The 25709-nt window shown below is 42.6% G+C and overlaps 1 protein-coding gene across 7 annotated transcripts in view; it reads left to right on the top strand.

Annotated features, from left to right (window-relative positions):
• The window catches only part of BAHCC1 (BAH domain and coiled-coil containing 1), a 133552-nt gene that overhangs the window by 1430 nt on the left and 106413 nt on the right, over positions 1 to 25709 (top strand). For 2 of the 7 annotated variants that reach the window (XM_081934629.1, XM_081934628.1), the window contains exon 2: positions 19760 to 20133. In XM_081934629.1, the coding sequence (XP_081790755.1) occupies positions 19968 to 20133 (166 nt within the window). In that variant the 5' untranslated portion in view covers positions 19760 to 19967. Of the gene's footprint in view, positions 1 to 14972; positions 15660 to 17068; positions 17625 to 18291; positions 19574 to 19759; positions 20134 to 25709 lie in introns of those variants that run through there. The other 5 variants (XM_081934626.1, XM_081934632.1, XM_081934630.1 and 2 more) reach the window with 5 other exon arrangements.

A 25709-nucleotide genomic window follows, 5' to 3' on the forward strand; every position in this document is an offset into this window, starting at 1 on the left:
GGGGAAAAAATGTCGCCTTTTCATTTCCCCCCCACTTTGAAGGCTTGTTTTTATTACAGCAAGGCCATTCTTAAGGCGATTTTTCATTTATCTCCTTTCATGTAATTTATTATAAGGTTGTCTTTGAAAACTCACATCCTTAGCTAAATTCCTCTTTCCAAAAGAAAAATGTTTTATAAAGAAAACAAAAGAGTAACTATAGTAGAGTCCTCTTAAGTACAATTTGTTCTGTATTTATTCCAAGGTTCCATTTTTACTTTAACTGAAAATGTACTACTTGAAGAAAACTAAATTTATTTCTTTCAAGTGATACCACTGTACTTATTAAGGAGAAGGAAGAATTTATATACTATTACTTTTCTCTTTAAGCAATTGTAAAAGAAGTAAGGAAGCTTCATAGATCTTTTCCTAATGGATATAATCTCATTTGTCTTAAATTTTGTCATAAAATTTGGTTGCAGGCTTCTATCAAGCCAAAGTCCTTTTCAAATAAATATATTACCCTTTTTGTTACAATTCTGAAATAAAAAAACTTTCAGGCTCCTGATAGAGAGCATTGGAATTTATTTATTTTTTTAAAGTGAATTACAAATGTAAGAGTTCATGTTTTTCTACTTTTCAAAGCCTCTTATCCTGGAAACCTCAAATTGCTCAAATGAAATTTGATGTACACTACTTCCTTTTTCAAAAAAAAAATCACAAAAATTACAGCTTAAGTGCAATAGAATTTGCCACACTGCCACTTATAGAAAATATATTTAAAGCTTGCTTTTGTATCAAACCAAAAGTCATCCACAGCTAACTTTCTTCTTTACATAATTAAAACTGTCCTCTTAAGCTGCCTGAAAAAATCTTTTCAAACCCATTTCTAGGTTTATTTAGAATCACAAATGCTATATTATTTCCAAGCTGGATTTTAAAACCAACTCCCACTCTCATCAGCTTAATTTAAATATCACTGCTTTGTTTTCCTTTGGAAAGAAAAGCAATGTACAGTTGTGAATTTTGATTACTCATGAGTGAATGCATTTACTCCTGTGTAAGTGAGCAGCTTTATACTACAAGTCATAGCACACTGATCCTGCTCTACGCCTTATTAGACAGTAAATTTTGTTTTTTGAGTAAATATTCATTAAGACTGCCCAGTAAAAACACAAAATATACAAGGGAAAAATATTTTAAAAGGAGACAGCCTTAAATGCTAGATAAACGGGAATAGTTTCCTTTTTAAAGAATCTAATATATAGATGTGATTAAAAAGCATTGTTTCTCTCCCCCCCCCCTCCTTCTGTGTCCGGACCCTGCCGCTCGAGTTTCTGTCGATACCTTTTGCAAACTCGGTACAGAAAGTATATTTGTGCTAGTAAAGAGATGGATTTATTTAACGATTTTTAATTAAAGGCATTGACTTTCCGTTAACAAAAAAGGGGGTAGCGAAAGACGCAGGCCTGGCTCGTCTCGATCTTTAGGTGCGGCGGCCGGGAAGAGAGAAGCGTCTGGCCCAGAGTCCTCCTTAGAGCAGCTCGCAAGGTCCGTCTTTCGCGGACCACTCCTGCCCGGATCTCTGGGTCGGTCTAATGATCCGAAGGCCGCCTTCCCTCCCTCCCTCCCTCCCTTGTTCTACTGCTTTCTGGCCCGCGCGTTTGCCCAAACCTTCCCGAGAGCCTTAGGCTCCGAGAAAATATGGGGGAACCCAGGAAGGATCTCTCTCTCTCTCTCTCTCTCTTTGCCTTGCTGCTTTTCCTTTCTTAGGGTTTCCGGGGGTCCCTTTACTTTTCTTTCAAGAAATCGTGGCAAGGAAAGGCTTCGTGTCTCCTCCTGCCTCCCACCTCCACCACCCCCTTCCATGCATTGATAACAATGTGATCCTCAAGGGTGATCAGGAGATCGTTCTCTGGTTTTTGCGTCTTTAAAATGGGAGGAAAGGCCTGCCGGTGAGTTAGGATTGAGGGAAGGGATCCCTCTGCGCTGGAGAGACAGTCGCCCGGCTCTTACCATTCAGGAACGTTGCGCTGGGCAAGTTCTCTCTCTCTCTCTCACACACACACACACACTCACACCGCTTGCAGGCCTGCCCGCTCTCGCTCCTCTTCTCCCCGACCTACCCGCGGACCTTTTGCTCCTTGGACGCCTCGAGCCCGAGAAGCTGAAGAGAAAGGCGGGTTTCCTTCCCGGAGGATTAAGCGGATAAAGGAGGGCGTGGAAGAAGGCAAAAGGAAGATGGCTGGCGGAGAATGTGCTCCTCCGGATCTCTCTGCAGGCGACTTCCTCTCTCCGGCTTGCAAGGGCTCTCTGGCCGCCCCGGGAGTTCAGGCGGGCTTCATTCCGCCGCCTTTGCGCCCAAGGGGAAGCGAAGGCAGCCGGGCTTACTTTCACTTCAGGCCAGTCCAACGGAGGCGCCCGTTTAGTTTTAAAGTGCTGGGTGCAAGGCCCAAGCGGAACGTGGAGAGGGGGGTTTCTGGCGGGGCGTGGGAGAGAGGCTCCTTCCACCTCGCGTGGAGCGGGAGTCGCAGTCGGTGGGGTTGGTTCTTTGACCGCAGGAACTCCCTCGCGAAGACAGAGGCGGGGATTTGTTTTGTCTGCTGAGGCCAAAGCGAAAGCACAAAAGCCAGCCTGGAACTGACGAATTTGCCTGCCTTTTCTTGCTCTTTTTGGGCCCGGCGAGAACGGGGATTGATCCCCCCCCCTTCCGCCCCTTTGCCTCAAGAAACTCGAAGTTCTTTTGGGGGGGGGAGCAAAGGGAGGAAGTTCCATTAAATTAAGAAACTTAAAGCAAAAAGGAGCCTTCTATTCCTAAAGGAAGGATCAAATCGTGCCTCTCTTCTTTCTCTGATTCTTATACTCCCCTTGCTCCGGCTTCTTTCTCCAAGTTCCATTACTGTGTTCTTCAAAAGGAGGATGTAAAACGTAATTCTGTTCTGCATCTTATGAAAAGAGGGAAGTTTTTTTTTAAAAAAAAAATCATAATCGCTCTCTGTCCTGAGCATTGGATGGAACCTGACTCTCTTGGGTTAATTACAGGCAATATTTCATTCATTTATTACCTGAGGTTTAAAAGAGGGAGGGGGCCAAGGCAGAAATTATGGATATCTTTCCTCCTCCCTCTGGGGGTAGGGGGGGAGAGGGGGGACAAAGAATGGGGGGGGAGTCATTTGCAAAACTGGTCTTGATCTTTTGGAAGTAGGGAAATGCAAAATTAAAATCCTTTTTCTCCCCCTCCCCCACCATTGAGATTTACATGATGCAATGTCATGGCTAGTATAACAATGGTGTATGAATGGTGAGTCAGAGCTGCACCGATATTTCATCAGCTGGAGGAGGAGAGGCCCTCAAAAATGTCTTGGTCCAAACAAATGCCTGCTCTCTTTTCCCCCAATCCTGGATCTTTTAGAGAAAGAAAATTGGGAAAACCCAGAAATTGAGAAGCGTTAATGTGCACCACCCCAGGGCTGCATTCTGTGAACTTTTTGCCTTTCACCAGCAATTGGTTGCAACCCCCTCAGGTCCTTTCCCATTTTGAGGCCCTGAAGTTAAGCCAGCTAAAAGTTGTTCAGGTTGAAAAGATTGGATGAGGGAGGAAAAAGCCAAGGTCTCTTGTCAGAAGTAATAGCCCTAGTCCAAACTCTTGGCCAACTTCTTACTGTTTTCTCTGGGCCATGAGGGACAGATTCTCCTTTAGGTGTGTTGGCCCTCCTCCTAAGACCCTCCTCATAAGAGATGATCTCCCCAAGTCAAGCTGAGCCTACACAGTTTCCAATGCTGCCATTTTGGAGATGCGTGGGGAGGAGAAAAAAGACGCGATATCCTGTCCTGAAGTCTCCTTTCCTTGAATCTTATCCTATTAGAATCTGTTAGAACCCATTAGTTGGCCTTGTTCCTGGCCTTGTTCCTTAAAGAGCCTAGCGGGGAGCAGAGAGGAGAATTGGATCTAAACAAGGAACATGGTTGACGGTCCTCCTTCAGAGCTGTGGATGAGGGCCATTCTCTTAGGAACTTCACTCAGCAGTCTTTTCCACTTGGTGACTTTGGACTCTGGAAAAGGATGCAGATGAAGCAAAGGATCCCCTTTTGCAAAGGGATGGAGAGTTCTAGGAAGCTCAAAAGTTTGCTTCACTCTTTTGTGGTCTGGGACTTCAGTTGAAGGACTGTTGGACTGGAAGGATGGATTTGGAAAACCTCCGGATCCTTCACAAAACCAGGAGTGGGAGTTTTGCCTGCTACACAGAAGCAAAGAGGCTGGCCTGGGGAATTCCCCCTTGCTTTTCTTTCTTTCTTTCTTTCTTTCTTTCTTTCTTTCTTTCTTTCTTTCTTTCTTTCTTTCTTTCTTTCTTCTTTCTTTCTTTCTTTCTTTTTTTCTTTCTTTCTTCCTTCCTTCCTTCCTTCCTTTCCTTCCTTCCTTCCTTCCTTCCTTCCTTCCTTCCTTCCTTCCTTCCTTCTTCTTTCTTCTCTCTCTCTCTCTCTCTCATACACACACTCTTTCACCTCAGGGCCTTCACTTTACACAACAATAAAAGTAGTTAAGCACCAACAGCCACCTTCCCCTCCCCCCTTCCCATTTAGCCCCAAAGGGAACAAGACAGAGGAAGAAAAAAGGCTGGTTTTTCTTCCCAGCAGCACTTCCTGAAATCAAGCATTTCTCCCTCTCTTCATTTCTCCCTTGCACAAACACCCACATTTCCCCATGTATTTCTACACTTACTTATTTCACATTTGGATCTCTCTCTGTGTGTGTGGATGCACTCACATATGCTGCATGTTTTCCTCTATGCTTCTCCCCCCATCACCCAAAGTAGGTCACCCCCAATTCAGCGAAAGAGGCTTTAATGATCCTTTTAAAAGTCCCGTTTTGTAAATCCACTCCTGGACTGGATATGTGCTGCCTTGGCTATTATCTAAGTTATGCCTTTCTACCAGCTGCACACACACATTCTGGCACTAATTATGTGTTTATCAAAACAGGCACCCTTTTGACATGTCACAACATGTTTGCGGGAAAACTGCCTCATTCACACACACACACACACACACACACACACAACCTTATCCCCTACACATGTACACACATACACATACATACACACCATACCCCATTCCTAAATCTTATTTGGATTTTGTCGTCTTTTGGCTATAAAGAGGATGGTATATGACAAGTGTGATCTGAGTATGAACATTTCTATAGTTGCAGGTGAAGGGCCCAGGCAAAAGTTTGTGTGTGTGTGTGTGAAAGTATTTCATCTGTAGAAGTGCACCTCATGAAAAGGTTTAGACGTTCTTCCTTGCTCTCCAAAATACTGAGAAAAGGGGCTTATTTCATTATTGAAAATAATGTTCATAATTCCCTTCTTACAATGATTGCTCCAAATACTAGTTTACTTCCAATCTGCAGAAAAAGTCCAGGCCTGGAATATGAACGTTCTGCCTTCATCCAATCTGCAGAATGAAAAGAAAGAGTGAAAGAGATTTGGCTAGGCCTGGCACCGTTTATTAAGCTTGCTTTAATTTAACCCAGATGGGCTAGTTCCTTGATAACCTTACACAACAAACACATTCAATTATAATTTCAGTGTGTGAACACACTGGGATATATTTAACTACAAATTACAATTCTGCATTTAACAGGGCTTTAACTAAAGGTTTAGTGGGCTGAAAGCTCTTGGATACTTTTAAAAGATATTGTTTTGGGGGAGAAAGGCAGGGGCAGAGAAAATATAAATTAGATTTCACTGGTTACATCCCCCCACATCAAGTGTGTGTGTGCACTAACATGCGTGAAAGTCTGAGTGTGATTAATAAACTCTGCTAGGTTTGTGACTAATAAATGCGCATGTTTTAAACGGAGAAATCACAGTGGAAATTGTAGTGAAGATTGGTGACATAAATATCATATGTTCATAAGATACGTGCAAAAAATCCTTGGTAATTATCAGAGGTCATTATCTGAATAAAAGCAGCGTTTCTTGCTGAAAAATCACTCTTTGCTGTGTAAAATGTATAGTAAAATTCCTTGTAATATTAGCTTGTCAGTATAAACTTTTATCTGTTTAGATTTCTATGATTAACAAATTCGTCAGTTACTCCTTGTACATAAAGAATCTGGGTGAGTATCGCTTCCCTGACCAAGATAGAAAGCATCTTGCTTCCTTCTAAATCCTTCTCTGCAAAAAAAATGCCTGTCTTGGGAGATGGAGAAATAGGAATTTAACCAATTAAATACCTTGCTCTTAAATACCAGTAGATCGAGCAGAAAAAATGGTTATCCTATCCCTGTTCTCACATCTTTCCTCCTTTATTACTTTGATTGGACTGTCTAGATCAAGATATACAAAAATCTGCTTTAATCATCTCTTTGTTGCTGCTAAAACCTCCATCGTGCAGTAGCTAACTTTTTCAGGTTTCATCTTCCTATAATTATATTATTAAAATTGATCACACCCTATTATTATTTGATTATTATTGATTATAAAATTCCTATTATGGAATTTAGAGAATTATAAAAAGGTTCACATTTTCTCTTTGGGGCTAATACTGGACTTAGGAAATGTGGAGAAAAAGCCACTGGGAACAGAAGCCCATTGAATGCTCTTGCTGGCTTTCCTTTGAGGGAATAATAGGGTGGAAACAAGATTAAATAAAATGGTCTATCCTGTTGGCATCCCACATGGAGGTCAATTTGGAATGCCAGAGAAACAACCTTTTTCAGGCAATGAAAAACTGCAGCCCTTCTTTGCAAGATGAAGATGATGAAAATAGTAGTAGTAGTGTATAAGATGAGAGTAGTAATGACAATTGAACAATTTAGACTACAGGATGGCTTTTGGAGTGGGAACACTGATCTTCGAGGAGATCAAGGGAGGAGACCCCCACGCTTTTAATTTAACCTTTGCTGGAGTTGGTAGAACTTCCCAATAACCCACAAAAGAGTGTCGAGAATCAAAAGAATTGGCTCCTGGCTACACGGTTTGGGTATTTATTCTGTGGAAAGTTAGTAAGGGGACTTTCTGAGGGAAGGGGAAGGAACTAGGATAAGAAAGTACAGTCAGCAGCTCCACTTTCTGTCGGGGTGGACAATGGGAATATCCCCCAAAGCCGATCTGGCGAGTTATAGTCTCCCTTCCTGGAAAATGATATGAGGGGGCTGAGGCGACCCTTAATGGCGGATTAGGAGGGGAGTGTTTCGGAGCTGCAGGGGGAAGAGAAAGATTTTCTGAGCTGGAGCAGTCAGTCAAAAGTGCTTGTCTGAGACTAAAGGTGTGTTTTCTTTGAAAAACCGTCCCCACCCTGTTCCAAAGGCGAGATTTATCTTTTTAACCGCAACAGCAGCATTAGATATTTTCCTGCTATCGGGGAGCTCACAAAGCGCCCCTTAACTTGGGAGTTCCCCCCTCCCCTTTCTTGCCACGAAAAAAAAAGGGACAGCATTTTCCCTTTAATCGGCCCGTGGAATGAGGCAAGGAGATCTGGCGGAAGAAGTCGGCCAAGGGAAGCCCGGTCACCGCTAGGCCCGCTGGCGAGCGAGCAGACCTCCCCGATCCCCTAGAGGGTAAAGGCCGCCAAAGTCCTGTTACGGAACAAAACAAAAACCACCCTTCCCAGGAAACCAGTGCGGGGAGATCGAGGGCAGCGAGGAAAGTGGGTCACGCTTTGCGGGGTTCGAAGCCTGGCGAAGCTTACGCTACCCCATGAGAAGAGCGCTCCTCTTCGCTCTCCTTTTTCTCTGCTCCACTCCATTCCCACCCTGCAGCTTCGCTCCTGTACGAAGCATTTTGAAGACCGAAATGGATCTGGCTAAAATAGGACTCGGTGTGTGTGTATGTGTGTGTGAGTGGGAAGGAGAGAGACGTTTTTCCCTGGTTTTCTCCACCTTTTGTATCGGCCAGGAGTTGTCTTTTCAGTAGTCGTCGGAAACAGGACGTGTTTGCACGGAGCTGTTGGCAGCAAAGGCGTAGCACGTGCTTGGTTCCCTTCCCCTCATTAGGAAAAGGGATCGGGTGAGCGGGGTGGGGAGAATGGCAAGCAAGGGATCGCGAGACCGTCCCTCGCTTTGACCGATTTCTTGTTGCTTGGGTGGAACGAGGAAAGGGAGAATAGATCTGGGCTGATCCCTTCTCAGCCGGACTCGGCAACCGCCTGCAGGCATGGCCGCAAGCCGCGCTTCTTTAGCGGTCACGCAGAGCTCCTTTCAGCACAAGTATGTACACATTTAGAATAGGACTAGGCAGAACACTTGAGATCGCTTTGGAAATTTCTCCAGACTATGAACTGGATGGATTTCCCACGTCTTGGCCGCCTCCTCCCAATTTCCAGGGAACGTTTTACATGCTACAAAAATGAAGAGTAACTCTTCCAAGCCAAGAAATTGTTTCTAATTTACTCCTTGACCAAACAGCACATGGAACAATGAACCCGACCCAAACGATTGCATTAAGCGAGGCGTCCAGCATACAATTACCCAAATGTAAAGATTTGCATTTCCTAGCCCTTATTAGGCAATTATTTAGCGTGCTGTGTTAATCCATAATTTTATTTAACATACGGGGAGGAAACTCCCGCCCTGGCTGCTGCTGCTGCTGCCGCCTCCCCCCCCCCCCATTTTTCCAGATGGAAGAATATTAAATTGCAATATTTTAACACACTTCCCTAGAGTGTGAAGGTTAGCTGAGGTCTGAGAATTTAAAATGATTGCATATTTATTTAGACATGAAAAGATTGTTTCCATGTTGGCTACTTGGAGCAAAATTAAGAAGAGATTCTGTTATTTTCATCCTGGCCACCTTGCTTAAAAGCTGGAGTCAAGTCATTCCCTGTACTTTTAGTTACAACATGGAAGATATAAATTGGTCGCTGAGTAAATATTTATCAAAATAGAAAAATATATCGTGAACCTAATCCTGAATAACGTGGAAAGTTAATAATACTCTTTAAAGAGAGCTCAGGCGAATTCTTGTTCAGAAAGACCATCTCTTGTAGAATAGTTGCTAGAGAAGGGGACAGTGGAGGGATGACTAAATCCAGTGCAGTTACACATTGTCCTATTAAATTGCAGATTGAGGATGAAATGATACTCCAGGGCACTGATAGGGTTTGGAAGCCTTCAATCATTCCTTTGGGGGGGGGGGGATAACATGGCTTGCACATCAAACCCAAATCTTGCAAATAGGTGTTGCCTAGAAAGTCAGTCAGGTGGATGCAAACAGAACTGAAAGGCAGCTTCGCCTTTCAGGGAAATGTGCTTCACATGACTCCATAACCCATTGCAGATCCACGTTAACATTTCCAGAGTGCTGTTTAAATAGGCTGCCTGCTCTTCGCTTTAGCCGGTTCTAGCCTTGTTCCTCAAGAGCCCAGAGAGCCCCCCCCTCGCACACTTTCTGAAAGACACGGGATTTTGCTGACTGAGCCTTGGTTCTAGCGAGAAGGGCTGAGGAGGGGGGGGGAGCTTGGCTTTTCAATCTAGCCATAGGAGGCGAACCAAATCCTCTTGATCTTTATCCTTCTGAGGTAAGCAAAACTCAGACTAGCACCAGGAATCCAGGCCTAAGCCAGACTACATTGCAAGCCAAACTTATGCAAGCCTTACTTCTGAGTAAACACCCACCCACCAAATGCAAGCTGATTTGCACAGTGTAGTAGTAGGACAGAGCATGGTTATCCCCCAAGAAAAGCTTAGAACAGCTTTTGTGACCTGGAATCCCAATTCTCTCAGTGCTTTTTCCTCAACCTGGATACTTTTAACTTCACCCACCCGCCCTTTAAATACTGCACACCCCCAAACAAGCGTGGCTTTAAGGGGGCGGTGGTGAACAAATAGTTTGTGCACAAACATACCCATATACACACACCGGAAGGTAGAGTTGAGTCAGGAGATGAATGCGACTCTAAATATTTATTTCTAACTGCATTATCTTCTGTCTCTTACAGAGGAAGCCATAGAGATACTGATGCTCTGCTTCGGTTAAATTAAAAACATTTGTTACCCATGGACAGATTTTAAAAAATAGTGGAAAGGGAGAAGCTCTAACCTTTGCTGACAATGTCCCTCGGCCTATCAAAAAGCTTGATGGAGTTTCCCTGGCTCCCTCCCTCCCCGTGGCACCATTCACTTCAGGAATACAAAATGATTGTGAAGGAAGGAAGGAAAGGAAGAAAAGGAAGGAAGAAAGGAATCTCCCAACCACCAGTTTTGTGTAAGTGAGCAGGCAGAATATGAGTTACTGGTAATTTGCCAACAGACCTCTGGTTTATACACCACTCCTGTCTAAAGTTATTTGTTTTAACAACTGGAGAAAGAAAAAAGAAAATAGAAAGAAAGAAAGGAGAGAAAAAGGAAAGAACATTTTAACAAAAGAAACGGGACTGCAGAACCAAAAGAAGTTGATTTTCAAAATATAAGACATAATCAAAAGCCATGGAATTTAAAATCTGCTTTCATTTTTTTAAATGTAAAGAATAAATTGAGAAATGAAATTTTTAAATCTTCATATTTTTTTTAAAAAAGGAAATATCCCAAGATTGTTTTTTTAATCCAAATTTTAAAAGGGGTAACAAAAAAACAAGAGGTGTGAGAAGCTAATTTATTTATATATTAAACCAACCCAAGGCCAATTTCCCCATTTCCTTTCTCTTCAACTGCATTCATCTGCCCCAAGGTCCACCTCGGCCTTACTTGCCTATGCTTTGTTTCTCTCTTTTTCTCTCCCCTACCCCTATTTCTTAATTTGGGACTTGGCATTTGTTTTTAATTTTCAAACAAAATAATACTTAATTCCCCAGTCCAATAATAATTAGATTGAATATAGTCATCTTAAAATCAAAATAAAAGCAAGCTTTCAAACAATCTGAGATTTTGCTGTTCTGGACTTAAACCAGTGATAATATGCAGCACTGGGGTACTTTGCCCTAGGCTGAGAGATGGAAAAGAGACTGTCAATCACAAGACGCTTCAGTGACCAGGGACAATCCCCTTTGCTGGACCGGCCTTCTTCAAGAGCAATCAGTCACTTTGCATTAATTACCCTTCCATCCATTCGCCACTGCAGGGCAAGTGCTGCTTTTGCAGAGACCTGGCGCATTCACAACCAAACATCACCTGAAAGAACAAACACCCCTAAACAGCTTCTTTCCTGGCTCCAATTCACAACAAAATAAATCTGGAACTACTGTTGCGTCCTGCACCTCAACTTTCACCTGTCTCCCCATGCACTTTGCAACAAACAAACAAACAAACAAAATGATAATAAACACACACCTCAAACAGTGGAGGAAGTCCTCTCCTGGATCAGTGTCCCTGCCAAAAATTTACCAAGAGGAGCAGTTCTGTGCACCAGGCCCAGAAATCTATTCTTTTCAAAGTTAAAGGATTGGCTTTTGTAGAAGTCTGCCTGAACAGTATTTGATCCTACAGCCTTCCTATATGGAGAAAACCCACTGAAAGCAACAGGATTTGCTGTCTCCCCATCGTGGGGAGATTGTCACCTTCACAAACCAGCAAAGCCTGAGGAAAACATACTAGGTTTCAATGCACTTTAGACTTAATTTTGACTTCAAACTGATCCTAAACCTACTAAAACAAGTGACTTCCTCTGAAGTGACATTGGCACTATAGTTTTGCTAAACTGGGAAGGGATTCCAGGCCAGTTGGCATTTATTTCTCTGTAAATAGGATGAGGATCCTACTGTTGTGCTGCTTTCCAGGATTATAAATAAATAATTTAATAATCCCTATTAAATAAATATAAAGAAATCCAAGCCAAAGTAGCCAGCCTTACTTACTTCGGGCAAATATATTTAGGATCAAGAGGGTGACTCTTGTTCACATGTTGCAATTTTTGTCTGTAATGTTTGAACAGTGCTCATTTTCTTCTATCGCAAATGTCAGAGTACCCTGAGGTGGCATTTCCGCTTTTGCATGGAAAAGACATGGAATTTTAAGTCTTCCTTAAGTCTTTAAGACTCCAAACCCTGGAAACCAGCAAGGATTTCTTGTACCAAGGCCCACTCTGCCTTAGACAGATCCCACGCCTGTCTTGAGATCAACACAAGGACACTGAAAGGCTTTCTGTCCAGGGAAATGGAAGCGAGGTCAGGGCAAGAGACTGGGTTGACTAGAAAGCTATTGTCCAACTGAGCGAGAAATTTTCTCTCTGCGAGTGAGAATAAAAGGAGGAGCAGAAAGACAATTTAGAGATGGAAGCACAGGGCATATATTAAAAGAAAATTAGGGCAGCACGACCAGATGGAAACCCCCAGTCCCTATTCTTCCTCTGGGTTTGTCATTTCAGAAGACAGGGACCCAAGATCATCGAGGTAGACAAGTTCTGTCTCGCCACTGCTCCTATCCCCCAGAAGAATCTGCATGAATCAAAAGTTGCTTCGCAGGTTTTCAGATCCTGTTCCAATGTGGGGAGGTAATCCAGGCATTGCAGCTTTTTTGTTGTTTTGTAAGGCCCACTCTGCCTTGCAGACAGATCCAACTGAATCCCTTCTGACCCCTTCCCACGCCTACCAGCCGATGTTCTGGCTGAGGGCCTAGATAAACAGCAAGATCGGCGGCGGGTTGAAGACTTTCGGAGGCCACCACACACGTACACATACACAGACAGACACACAGCTTTGTTGTCGTCTGTGTGTGTACATATGCATTTATGTGTCAGATTTGCTGCTGCAAATGTAGAGTTTCCCCCCCCCTCCCCTGTTTAATTTTTGCCTGCAGAATGGCCTCTTTCTCTTTCAAATCTCTGCTTTGAACCTGTAGGTTTTCTGATGTGTTGCCGGCAGAAAGGATGAGTTGAAAAGTGCCTTTGCTTTCAGTTCTTCCCTCTTTGGCTTTCACTTTTTCTGAGATCAGTTCAAGAGCCCCAACTCTCCTTTCCATGAACTACTACCTCCTTCCCTCTGGCCACAAATAGGGCTCCTTTCAGAATTATATATTCTCCTGCCTGTTTTTAAAAATTTTAAATTTGTGTGTACTTTTTTTTTTTTGAACATACATTTACGGTATTAGCAGACAGACATATAAATTTTGTGTCTAAAATATCTAGAAAGTAAGGGGCCTAGCATGTTTGGGGTTTCATTTTGTTTGAACAGGTTGCAAACTGTAGATGCTTATATGTATCTAAGTTACTTATAATAATTGATCCATTAACAATGTGATGTAAAGAACAGCAACAATGTTAATAAATAAACTCTCACCACCATTAGAAGGTGCTGATCCAAACTGAGTACATTATCAGCACTTAAGTGGGTTGGGATATTGGGATAATTCCCCTCCTCTTCTGGATAATCAAGGGGTGCCTGGTTTCAGCAAACGTCATCATCATCATCATCATGGGAAATGCAACTTCTCTCTCCTTTAACTGAAGCATACACATAAGTACGTACACACACACACTCGCTCGCTTTTTAATTTAATTCGCCCCTCTGGTTAATGAATAGCTCCATTGTAATCTAATATCTTACGGGTTATTTTGATTTATTCTGCATTTTTAAATCAATTAGGCTCCTTTTAATTTTTTTTAAATAATCGTAATCACGAGTGAGAGGGGGGGGGGAGCTGGAGAGGATTCTGAGCCTCCCAGCCGCTGCCATGGCATCGCGTGCGCGCACACACACACGTACACGTCCTTCAACCTCGTTCGATCCCTGGAACTGACATTTCTCCCGGTTAGCTTCGCTATAGATTCCGCCTGTGCCAAAGCGGGACGTTCATTCTCCCGGAGGCGTTGGCACGCTCAAGATGGATCCAGTTTGCTCCTCCTGTCTGGAATTTGGGAAGCTCTGGACCGAGGCTATAAATGCAGCAGCGGAGCCGATGAAATCGACTTTTCCGTAGCGTCTTCTACCCAAGTCAGCTCGGTCGGCTCGCGGCTTCCCGGGCGTGCATCCTCTCGCAGCCTTCCCTTCCTTGTCCCGTTTAAACAGCGAGACATTTCCTAGCTTTGCTCCTCATCCTACGTGGCTTGCACCGCCGAGAGTCCTTAGACCCCGAATCTGTAAAGGGAGGAGTCCCCGCTGATCAGTCCGCCCCTGCACCCCCCTCCCTCCGGTGACCGATGCACCAAACCTGCCTTGAATGAATGGCTTTACTTTCAAAATCGCTAATAGAGACTCAGTCCGTTTCCCCTTTTCTTTCCTCCTTTTGATCCTCTCCACTCTTTGACCTTCTTTTGGCTCAAGGGACGGTAGGCGCTGCCTCGGGGAATGGGGGGGGGAGTGCATTGGGTGTGTGTGTGTGTGCGCTGGAAACAGTCCCCAGCTTATCTCCTTTCATCAAACCAGCCCCGGGCCCCCTGCAAACCGCGGGGCCAGTAATTGCTTTTTTCAGGCAGCCCAGTGCGGACTGGCGAGCAGCCAATCAGCGCCTTGTTTACACTGGGTGATGGACAGCGGGCTGGGCGACTGCCAACCAATCAAGGCGTCTCCTGGAAGTGGGGAAGGAAAGACCGAAGGGGGTGGGAGAGAAACTGAAGCCTATGCGGTTAACCTCTCAATTGCCGGCACAAAGCCGTTTGAAGGCTTTTATGCAGTGTGGTTTCGAGCGTTAAAAAATGGGCCTTGGAAGCGAGCGATGTTATCGTGCAGGTAGGAAAACGTGTATATGACTACCCTATTTACAAGAAAAAGTGGCAATTTAGCGAGACAGCATATCTTGGAGGGGGTAGAGATGGGCAGGGAGTCTTCACGGAAACGTGAACCAAAAAAGGGAAAGGAAAGAGCGACCGTATTGCAAACAAATCTCCAGTTTTGATAAAACCACAAAGGGTTTTTTGCAAGGGACTTTCCTGAGCTTGCAAAAAACGCCCATTGAAGGTGGCGGCAAAGCGATTCGCCTACTCGAATGGCTTTAAAGACAAATCCACAGGCGCCGAAGACTCAATGAACTATAAGAGCATACTTAGGACCTAAATCACTCTAAATCTCTGGGTATTTCGTTTTGTCTAGTAACTCGTAAATGCTGCCGGAGGGCAGGCAACGCAGTCTCTGACGTCCTGATCTGTACGGTGCTCTGATTCCCCACTTTTGCATCGTCCAATTTATCAAAGCGAGAAGAGTACCACAAAGTATCTCCTTCGCTGCCCAGCTGATTGGCGTGAGTGCATGCCTACGAGCTGAAGCAGCTTTCTGATGGGACTCCCTAGCTCCCCATTCTGCAAAGCTTCTCTCTTTTTTTTCCTCCCCCCCTCCCGCTTCGCATTGCTACGCATTTCCATTCAGCTAAAGCAAAGGGAAGCTGCGCGAGGGGAGCTGCGCAACTGTAGGGACTTGAATTAGGCGCCATTGGATTGAGTAGTAGTCCTGCTGTTCTCTGATTGGCAGTTCCCTGGCCCCACGCCAACCTATTGGGAAGCCTGTTTACGCAGAGAGAGTGGCACGAGCTTATTACCGTGGAGGACAAGGCGTCCAATCAGTGAGCGTACTCACCCTGAGTGAGTGGCACGAGCTTATTAGTATGCAGGGAGAGTTGCTTGTAGGACTGAGATGCGAGGCTGGGGAAGCTGAAGCTCGCGACAGGGTCTTTTTTCCTTTCTGCAAGGAGCAGCAGCCAGTGCATTTACAGTGCAACAGTCAGCACAGTGCAAATACCAATAGGAATACAACAAAGTCCCACTCACTGATTTAATTGTATTGCGTTCCCTCTGTGCAAAGGAACACCCCTCCCTCCAGTAAGTAACTAAAATTTATTTAGCATTTTGAACGTTCATGATTTGTTGATAAATTATTTATTGTTAATATGTATACCTTCACAATGGTCAGATCTAATATATATATATATATATATAAATAAGCAAAACCATTGCTGCAAATATAGATCTATATATTTAAAAGCAATGCAAATACCTGACGATTGAAAAATGTAACAATTGTATCCTTTCCTCAACTAAATGATTTTTTTTAAAAAAAACCACTTCCTTTGGGAAAGAAAATGCATATTGTTTCTAACAAAATGCAAAACTTATGAGATATATGCATGTTCATGTTTTATTTTTTAAATGGCTTCTATTTCCTGGAATAGTGTAGTGCTAACAAAATCTATGATTGTCCGCATATTTCTTACCTGAAATTGTAATCAGTTTATCTGCTCTTTTTTATTATTAAATGGAACTCCAAATGGTTGCTTTACAAGAGAAACAAATGGACATTGTGGCAAACAGGCATTGTGGTAAAAGGAATACATGTAAATTTGCAGCCTCCATTTTTCTTTAAAATGGATCATAATAGGCGATCTTTGTGATTTTGATTCCTTCTTGCTGTATGTTCAAGATGCTCTGCGTCAGAAAATACTTGAATTCCTGAGGGTTCTAAATTACAATGAAAAATGAAAACAATAAAGAAAATACGCATTTGTATTTATTTACCCGCCGGGGTGTGCGTAGGTATAACCGATCTTCCGCACGGTAAGGTTAAAAACGTCTTTTGCGTGGAGGAAAACTTGCCGTTAGGATGCCTCTTAAGGATTTTTTTTAATTAAAAAAAGAAGAAAATCCGTCTTGCTTGTTTGGGGTTTAATTTAAAACGGGGAACCATAGTTGATTTTTTTTTTGACGGACGGAAAAGGTTTCTCGGAACTGAATAATTCAGTGTGCCGCTTTTGTTTCTCGGCTTTCTCTTTCTCAATCTACTCTTGCCTGTGCGCAATGGTCGCTTGCGATCATCGTTTGATCTTAAAATGCCCTAAAATTGCTTTGGGTGGTGGCCTTGTTTGCTCAGCTCAATATATCGAAACCATTCAGCCTCGCTTCCTTTTCATTAATAAGAACGATCATTGTTACTTTGCAAAATAATAATTTTTTAAAATAATAATAAACGATTCTGGGGGAAGCAAGCCATTGAACATCTAAGCAAAATGAAATGGTTCCAAATGCGTTTAGCTGGGAGAGAGAGAAAAAATCCCCACCATTTGGGAGAGATCTCTGAGGTTTTTTTATTATTATTATTTCTTAGCAGCCTTCGGAGTCGTAGCAGCGACAGGCCCTTTTTGATGGCTGCCGCTCTCGAGAGATCTTCGGTAGGCTTAAAAGAAGGACTTTAGCGCGGCAGAGGCTTCCTCACCCTTTTTGTTTTTTCCGACAAGGCCCGAGAGCAGTGCGCCGAAGCGTTTGAACTCTGCCGGATCTTCAGTTTCTTTCTTCGTCCACTTCTTGGAGAGTAGAGCACATTTGTAGTCCGCGCAAAACCTCGGCGACTCAGTAACAATTGACCAGAGAACCGACCGCTGGATTAATCTATCCCCCCCCCCTCACACACACCGTTCCCTTCCTTGCCCCAATTAAAACAAGGGAGGGGGGCGTAGCTCTCTGGAACCGAACCGTACAAAATGTACACCGTCCTTTTGTTCCTTTGGAAGTCCGAGCTCGGCTATTGATTTTAAAGTAACCTACCTCGTTCTCTTCGGCGACGCGTCCTCCTCCTTGTAAAAGAATCGTCTTTAGTTTCGGCAGCGCCGAAGGGGAAGCCAAGGAAGATCCCGAAGGCGAGATCGTTCCTGATTTAGATTGACTGGATCCGGAGGCCCTCCCGCTGCACATCAGCCCGCTTACCGGTTTGGAGAAACGTTTGGTTTGCCTTATCCTTTTCCAGCAATAACAATTGCCAAAATGGATCCGACCTTAGAACAGATCCTCTGCACGGTACGTGGTAGTCAAAGTGCTATTCCTGGAACGCTGATGCTAAAACTTTACCTCGATCTATAATCAGGATTTCCAATCTGGTATATTTCAGTCTGATACATTTCCCCCCCTTAAATATGCAAATATTTTAAAAAATCGTAAGGGGGAGGGGAGGTAAACCAATACACAATGTTCCCTTCATACTGATGTATCGAACTCAAACTTGCTGAAGTTGCTAATTTCGCTTTTGTCTTCCAGGCTTCAACTCTTCCACGACCCCCTCCCTCCAGTCCATTATTTTTTTACTGCTGCTTCTCTGGGAAGATTTTTTTACTGTTAAAGAGGGTGGGTGGGAGGTGATGAGAATGTACATTTTTCTTATAATCCCCCCAAACTGTAAAATATAAAATATTGGCAATATGTAGATGATTAAAATTTCCAGTAATAAAGAAACTTGTATTTTTGTACGTAGTGGTTCTGTTTACTTACAATAGAAAGCTCTCCGTATTTCTCCCCCCCCCCCTTATTTTATGTAGGTGTGCATGCATGCACACATACATGTGTGCATGTGTAATCTTATCCGCTGTGCAAATATGTAGTCATTTAATACCTTGTTTTCAGTTATAGATTAAATCAAACACCAAGTAGTCGAGCAATGTTAAGAGTTAAAAGCTTTATACCTAACCATTTAAAATAGTGTTCAGTAAATAAAAAAATATTGTTTCATTGTTCCAATCATGACACATTAAGGTAAGCAAATGTGTTTTCCCTTTCTCCCAGATTGTTAATCTGTAAGCATGTTCAATACGCAGTTACTTTCAGTATGGATTGAATGGGTTGTGGATCCTTCAAACAATGTTCTCTTATCAGAACAGATGCATAGGATGAACCACCTCACTGTAAAAGAAGAAAATAATTTGGGTACTCCTCGTTCCCCCTGTGGAAGCATTAGATCTCCATTGATAGTTCAGTGAGGTTTTTTTTTAAATATGGGAGATGCACATTTTTTGTACCCAGAAGCTAGTGTGATCTTTCAGTGCAGCACAAGTCTGAAGGGGGGGGGGAGGGTTTGAGATCTTTTTATTCCCCCTCCTTCCTCTTGGCCTAATGTTACACACATTGGGTCTAAGCCAGAAACCCTTATGTGTAAATGGAATGAATGCACAGGAAGGACCTTACATAACTGTTTTGTCTAAGAATACAGTTGTAGAATTTAAACCCCTGCCCTTGAAGGAGGAATGCAGGACTTTGCCACTCAAGTGTCTACAGTGAGATATTTATTTCTGAGCCCGAGTAATTGAAGCCCAGCAAACTCTTTTCCCCTCATCTGGGGTCTGTGGCAGGGAATGCATTCGCTTGGGTTGCATCAAGGCAACTGGTTTGCAAACTGGGAAGCCAGCGAACCAAAGATAATTCCCATTCCTTCCACCCAGGTACATATATACGTATGTAAAGCAACGCATCACACTTAACATAGGGGCAAATAAAAGACACTCCCCTATACCTAACATTAACATTTTGAAAACCATCCATTTGAAGATAAAGTTGTCTAAATACAGCAGCAAAGAAATAACCCATGTAATCGTAGAACACCGATCAGTTCAAAATTACAAATACCATAGTTGAACAGAACTATCACAAATAATAAAACTTAACGCTTTTTTCCTCCCCCAACCATCTCGTCGCCCACCTCCCCCATTTACACTGGAGGCACCGCTCCTGTTTTCATCTTACGGCCCCCTCCCTTTATTTGAATCTTCCCCGCCGCGGTAATAAAAAAAAAAGTACAAGGCCTGGAAGCGCCGCATTGTTGCCTTTTCTATTTTCCACGATTATTATTTTTTTAAGAGAGTTCGATCTATTTCTTTTAAATCTGGTGGTCACCATGTAATCCGTAAGAACCAGTTGCTCCGTTCGACAAAGGAAAAGGCAGGCGGCAAACGAGGGGCAGACGTAGAAAGCGGCGCGGGGTGTGTGTGGGGGAGTTAGTTTCCACAGTCTCGGGGGGGGGAGTAATTTTTTGGGGGTGGTGGGGGAACCCATCAGCGGGGCTTCCAGGACGAGGTCGCCGTTGTGTTGCCCGCGGTTAATCCAGTCCGTCCAGTGCCGACGGCTTCCTCACGCGCTTGATCTTCTCTTCTCCCTTTGCCTTGCAGAGAATGAGGCCGGATCGCCGGTGCCACGAGAAGCGGAGGCCGCTTGGAGGGATACGATTAGCCTCGTGGTGTTGAGGGGGAGCCCCTTCCTTCCCCGCCCCCGCGGCCTGCAGATTTCCCTTTCCCGCGGAGGAGGGCGAATCTTCGCCCGCTGCAAGGCTGTCCCTTTCCTGCCGGGGGCTCCGGTCGTGGAAGCGCCAGCCCCGGCATGGATGGCCGGGAGTTCGCACCTCCGCCTCCCCTCCTGGCCGAGCGGGGCCACCGCAACAGCTCCAGCCGCCTGGCTTCCGCCGGGCACAACTCGGTGCAGCACGGAGGACACTTCCAGCCCGGGAAATACTTCCCCTCGCCTATCTCCATGGCTACGCACACAGGTCAGTGCGGAGCGCCGGGGTGAAAGGAGCGGAGGGAATCGGAGGGGGTCTTGGAGAGCTGCGGGGAGGATCGGGCGCCCTGACTCTGTGGAGGGGCGAGGGAGGGGGCGCCGGCACCAAAGGAGGGGCGCCCGATTGAGCTGCCCTTCCCCCCCTTCTCCCAGAAAGAAAGAAAAGGAGTGTGTGTGTGTGTGTATTGTGTGTGTGATATTGCAGTAGATCGATCCTTTGCATCGGTGGCTGCGAAGGGAGAAATTAAAAACAGGAACCGGTTTTGCTTCTGCTTTCCAAATGCCCCCTTTTTGCAGCCTTATTCTTAATGGCTTAGTGGTTTTATTTTCATTTTATTTTCCTCTTCGCTCTCCGACAATGCATTCGTGGATCTTTTCTGAAAGTCTCCGCCAGCGGAGAATCCCGTCCCGAGACCTGCATCCGCGGATCCTCGCGCGTGCGAGCGAGGGGACGATCCCGCCTGCTCAGAGAGATTTCATAGGATCGGGGAGCTTGAGAGAAGGAGGGGAACCGCGCTTCTTCCCCACTCTTTTCAGGGGGCTCTGCGAAATGGGGGTGTTCAGAAGTGCAACGGAGGTGACCCCTTTCTGACCAAGTATTGCCCGGACACCCCTAGCTTGCTTTGGGGCATGTGTGAATATTTTTTGGCCAATCTGAACATTTCTTTTTGGTAAGGAGCAAAATACTAAAGGCCCCAGATCCCACTCGTGATATTTCTGTTTAGAAATATCAGGCTGATCCACCTTCCTCCCCCTACTACATGCCACTTAATAGAAGGGAAAGCCCACCGAAAGGAAAGGGAGTGAACCTTTTCTTTTCTTTCTCTTTCTTTCTTTCTTTCTTTCTTTCTTTCTTTCTTTCTTTCTTTCTTTCTTTCTTTCTTTCTTTCGTATTAACCTCACAAAATTCTTTTGCACAAACAAGGCACTTTCTTTCTCCCCTCCCCTTGTTATTTGCTTGGGAAAGGTGAGCACCCCCCCCCCCAATGCTCTTTCAGATTAGGGGTAGCTGTATGTGTGGGATGAGCATTAATGGAGCTGGTGGTATAAGACTATAAAATCCTGTTTCTATATAAAGCCCTGAAGTGTCAGGGTGAGAATGGGCTTTGCAGTGCATGTGTTAGTTTTAACAAGCGCTTGTGGTATCTTGCTGAAGACACAATGTTTGGCAAGAAAAATCAGGGAGGTGGTATGTGCCAGGTTCTTTAGAGATCGTCCATGGCATCCATTTTTAATCAATTAATTGCCCGGGACCGGGAGGGTGTGCAAAATAGCAGGTGTTGGCCGCAGAACATTAGTGAGAATGCATGCACAAAATGGGACACTCGTATGCTTAAAGCAGCTCAGGATTTCAAGTTGCCCATCCCTTGGTTTAAGATCTTTTTGGAAGCAAGATCTTTGGAAGCAAAAGGGGGCATTTCAAAAGCAGAATGGTGTGTCTACCATTTAGAACAAGGTTTTATATATCAATATGCAAAAATCCAAACAATAGTAACAATTCACTCCCCCCCTCCCCCGCCCCATTCACCCCAAAGCTGGAATGGGAAAACTGGTAATAAAAGTAATAGATGCTTTGAGAGGTTTTGAATGAGACGTTTTGAAATTTACAAGATTCTGGCTATGCTTCAGAACGTCTTCCATTCATTGTGTTTTCACAAAAGCTGATGTAGGCTTGCTGCGTTTGTTTTTTACTTTTTAAAAGACCTATCTGAAGTAAATAATTTGGCGTTAGAAACATTTTGTTTTATTTCTTCACGAACGTTTAACGTTTCCAGTGTAACTTAAATAGCTTCTCTATTTAATCCATTTATTTAATATGTATTTCTGACCTTAAGGTTTTTCTCATACGTTTGAGTTTTTCAAATTTTGTGGCCAGCTCTGAATATGTAGTATGTACCTTCATTTGGGTGTACAGTTGTTTATGGGATATATATTTATGGAAGTATGGATTTAATCTTAGATTTACAAAACCACACACAGCCACTTAAGTTTTGTTTACAAGTTACTTTAAACATCAGAAGAGGAAAATGTGTGACAGTTTTTATTTTTCTCTAAACTCAGCAGTAGCAGCCATCGTTATTGCTAGCTTGACAAACTATGAATGGTAATAAAATTATATCTGCTTTAATGGGATTACAATTAGTATATGGATTAAAAAGAATGGCATGAGGTAAACCAAAATGGATAAAAATGATCAAACAGGAGTGCAGACAATTATTATTATTTTTTAAAATGGCATATCCAGCTGCAAATTATTAATTAATTTTAGCATAATGAGATTTTTAAAAACTCCTAACAAATGCAACAAGCTACACATACTTTGTGCTTTATTCAAAATGAATGAATCATAATTCTGTAGGGTTTTATCAGTTTTAATTTTTTTAATCTACCTTTCTTTTTGCATACTTATCTACCTCATACAAAATTGAAGATGCTCATTAGACTGAAATCTTTTTTTAAAAAAACTGTGTGCATTCAGCAACAACAGAAAGACATTTTAAAATGCAAACCTGGGCAAATTGGTTGAGGAGTATGATTTGTGTCAATCACTCTCCTTTTCTTCCATAGTCTGGATTCAACACGCCTTGTGCTTCGAAGCTATTTGAAATCCTTCTATTGATCTTTTTTATGCTTTCTATTTTTTTTCTTCCACTATGTGTGTTTTAAATATGAGTATTTTACTAAGCTTCTAATTAGAAATATTATTTTTAGAATGGTTGCTGTGATTGTTTTAAAAAAAATATTTTAGAACATGTGCTTAGTTGAACACATTTTTCTTTTACATTAAAGAAGCAAACTGACAATAAATAGAATAAATTATTGATGATATCTTGACACTGATGCACAATTATAATACGGGAAAGTCCTCTCCAGAACCAGAATTTGAAATATGTGAATACACAGACAAAGGTTATATGGAATTGCAGCCATTTTTAAATATTTTTCTATGCTTGTTGTTATATAAAGAGTGGCTGACTAATGTCTGACTAAACCTAATGTGTATAATCTATGTAATTTAGATTAATATAATGAAGAAACAGAAGGCCTCGATTCAAGATAGTCATGATATATTAAAATATGCGAAGGATACTTCTTAAAGGAAATAGCTGGGAAAGATTTGTAACCTACATTGTGGATACCAACACATTTTTAGGAAGTAAAAGAAGCAAAACATGTTAAAAGCAGAGCTCCAGAAGGCCAGATATAAAGCAAATCCACGGGGAAGAGATTGGAACGCAAAGTGCTCTACAAGAAAGGACTTAATTTTTACGTTTTCCCAGGCAAAATTCCACAAGGCATACATTCATTGATCAAGCATGTATTCCAACACTTCCTCCTCCTTAGAATCCTCTCCTTATGGAGATAACTTGTACCCTGCCTGTCCTTACCCCTGAACAGTTTCTGTTTTAAAGCTGGCCATAGAGACCTTGAATTTTTGAAGTTAGCTTTAAATGTTCAGCAAATTGTTTTTCTTATAGCAGAGTGCTGATAGTTTTATAATCCCACTGTAGAAATTTTATGGTAAAGTGCTGTTTTAGTAACCTTGTCACAAAAGGTGCAATTAAAATGTTTTGTCTCATTATTTTTTTGTGCATTACATTCGTGTGCGTATGTGTGTGCGTGCACACACATGCGTCTCCCGTACAGATGGTCCAAAGTCAAAGCTGTGAAAATTTTAAAGAAAGAAAGAAAAAAAAAGGGGGGGGGATATTAGCAGTATTATTCATCATTATTCCTGCCTGAAGCTGTTTGAATTTTCTCATTGCTGTTGATTCTTTTATATGCAAGCAAGAATCTTACCAAAGAAAGATAGTAGAAGGAAAACCTAAAAACGATTCCATCTCGCCAGCTATGTATATACACATTGTTAAGGGTGGGTTTTTTTTTATAATAAATAGGAAGTGTTTGAGATAACCTGCCCATCTACAAGTTAAATTGTGCCATCCCAGATAACTAAAAAGGAGAAAAAGTAATAACTGCTCAGAAAGGACATAGATTCGTAAGCATGGCAAAAGGTCTCAGATATTTTGTTTGAATGAAAATGGACACAGTATAATTCTAGGCTTGTGGGGGATAGGGCGGCTTTGGAAAGAGTACTAGAATTTCAAATAGATTTCATTTATCATTAAATGGAGTAAGTGGGGACCAGGAATTTTATAGAGAGGAAGGCTCTAAAAAGAATTATCTGTCCCCATTCCAAATTATCATTTCTCCCATGGCCCCAACATTTCTTAAAAAATAAATTTTAATAAATACTGCGTTATGACACCAGTCTGTTTCTGCAACATGGTTGCCATCACTGAATAGGTAAAGGAGTTAATATTCAAAGGTGTATTCTAAAGACTCTAACCATCTTTACTTATAAATGACAAGTGGCATGAGACATGAAAGGCAATGCAGAGATAACAACTAGAAACTGCCAGTGCTGATCTTTTGCACAAGAATGAGAAGGCGCACATGGTTACACAAGGCAGTTGTGGTTGTACATGAATGAATGTGTGCGCACGTGCAAACACAGAAATTAAAGTTCATTTTTGAAATGTACATTATTCCACTGGGAATTGCTCCACTATCTTGTCTAATTATTCATATAAAACATTTTTTTGCCACAGTAGCAACTAATCTCTGTGTGCTAATTTAGGGGCATAGCTGTATATCCACGTGCAAAGCAGTTGTTCTACTGCAAAATTTACATGGCCGCATCTTCAAAACAGTCCTAATCCCGAGCAGAGGCTGCTCAACATATGCAAATCCAAATCAAGGAAGACTGTTTAAAATAACAAGCAGAAGCCTAAAAATATCATTTCAGAAAATCACACTTTTTTTATATTAAGAAAGAAAAAAATGCCAAACCGTAGAACAGAAAGATCTAAAAATATTCAAGGCTTTGGCAAGGTTCACAAAGTTAAATAAATTACATAAGGGCCATTCATGGGAAAGATTCTACTTACTTCTTACAGAAACATTGTTCAAGTTAATAAAAATTGTAGTTTACTAGCCACCAAGCTATTCATGATTTTTCATAAGTCTAAATTTAATTGGTCAGCCTCCTGGAGTCCATCATTTCCTGCTGGATTAATAGATTTGTATTGAAGTTTGTGACAGAGAGTAGAACAACAATAACAACAAAAATCAACAATCCAAACCAGAATCATAAAATGGTATATTTCTGGACCAACATGATTGTGAGGGGAGGAAGTCTCCCTTCCTTCCCTCTTTCTTTCCTTCCTTCCTTCCTTCCTTCCTTCCTTCCTTCCTTCCTTCCTTCCTTCCTTCATTCTTTCTTTCCTTCCTTCTTTCCTTCCTTCCCTCACTCCCTTCACTTCAGCCACACACATCTGCCTTGCTTGTTGAGTGCTTCTGAAAGTTAGATTTGTTGTGAAATGTAGAAATATAAGGGGTACTAAGAATGCTTGCATACAATTCAGATATTCCAAGCCCTTTGGAACACAGCACAGTTATTTTAATTTGATAAATGATCGGGCACCTTTAAGAGTGTGTTTGAACAATCAAGATACACTTCAGCAAGTTGATAGGATGTATGCTGTCAACCTGCATATGCCA

The sequence above is a fragment of the Natrix helvetica genome (assembly GCF_964273705.1).
Source record: "Natrix helvetica genome assembly, chromosome: 1".
Lineage (NCBI taxonomy): Eukaryota > Metazoa > Chordata > Lepidosauria > Squamata > Natricidae > Natrix > Natrix helvetica.